The sequence below is a fragment of the Piliocolobus tephrosceles genome, unplaced genomic scaffold, assembly GCF_002776525.5.
Source record: "Piliocolobus tephrosceles isolate RC106 unplaced genomic scaffold, ASM277652v3 unscaffolded_14473, whole genome shotgun sequence".
Classification (NCBI taxonomy): domain Eukaryota; kingdom Metazoa; phylum Chordata; class Mammalia; order Primates; family Cercopithecidae; genus Piliocolobus; species Piliocolobus tephrosceles.
This window is the reverse complement of record NW_022295947.1, coordinates 691-1903: the sequence shown is the minus strand read 5'-3', so window position 1 is coordinate 1903 and position 1213 is coordinate 691. Positions and strand designations below refer to the sequence as shown.

At 47.2% G+C, this 1213-nt stretch overlaps 1 protein-coding gene across 1 annotated transcript; it reads right to left on the bottom strand.

Moving 5' to 3' along the window:
- Positions 1 to 290: 290 nt before the first annotated feature.
- On the bottom strand, positions 291 to 962 carry LOC111532719 (ras-related protein Rab-33A). The gene has a single exon (XM_023199767.1). It carries the CDS (start codon positions 918 to 920, stop codon positions 420 to 422), a length of 501 nt encoding a protein of 166 aa, XP_023055535.1. The 5' UTR covers positions 921 to 962; the 3' UTR covers positions 291 to 419.
- Positions 963 to 1213: the final 251 nt, after the last annotated feature.

Genomic DNA, 1213 nt, shown 5'->3' with positions numbered 1-1213 from the left:
TCTCCTTTCAATACTTCTCTATATCACTCTGCCTATACTTGCTCTCTAGAAAAACATATCTGGCCTGTGCCCCAACCCCACCGGGTGTTTCTGCCCACTGATTACACTGAGTGAGAGAATGAATTAGTCCTGAAGAATTGACTCAAACGATGAGAATTTCAGAGAGCCTAGAAAGCTGGCAGGGAGTGTGCCACTGGCATGGGGAATATTACTCTAGTAAGACAAACTGCCTGTTCCACTCATCACAATCAGGAATGTCTTGGAGGAAAGCAAGACAAAAAGCCATGTGATAATCTATACAAATTTTATTTTGATATCAATTTGTATGGAAACAAGCAGGTGTCAGCATTATGCAGGCACAGAAAAAAGGGAAAGAAAAACTCCAGTGATAATTTATCTTGTATTTACACCGTTTGGTTTCAACAAGGACAGGAAGTTTTACTGTTAGTTTCCTGTGGGAACTCCAGTTTCTGCACCTTCCCCTGCTGCCTCTCAGCATCACGATACAGCAGGGATTTCTGGGCCTTCAATCGGCAAGCCAGGCACATGAAAATCGACTCCACGTTCTGGCTCTCTTTGGGGTCCTTGGCCGATGTCTCAAACAAGAGCATGTTGTGGGCATCAGCAAATTTCAGGGCTAAGTTGGAGGGCACCTGGATCTGTTCCCTCAAGTCACACTTGTTTCCCACAAGCACTTTGGGGACTAGTGGTGGCACAGCATGCCCATTGCATTCTTGGATCCACATTTTGAGGTTGGTGAAAGATGTCATCTTGGTGACGTCATAGACGAAGACCACGGCATGTACATTGCGGTAGTAATGCTCGACCATGCTTTTGCGGAAACGTTCCTGACCTGCTGTGTCCCACACCTGAACCTGGAACATACAAAAACGCAGAGATGGAGTCAGAAAAGGGAACATGAACAGAGAGGAGAAAACATGGTTTTGTAGCACTATAAAAATGAAGTGACAGGACGGGTGCAGTGGCTCATGCCTGTAATCCCAGCACTTTGGGAGGCCAAGGCGGGTGGATCACCTGAGGTCGGGAATTCGAGACCAGCCTGACCAACATGGAGAAAGTTTGACTCTACTAAAAATACAAAATTAGCCAGGCGTGGTGGCGTGTGCCTGTAATCCCAGCTACGGGGGAGGCTGAGGCAGGAGAATCACTTGAACCAGGGAATCGAAGGTTGCAGTGAGCCGAGATCACGCCA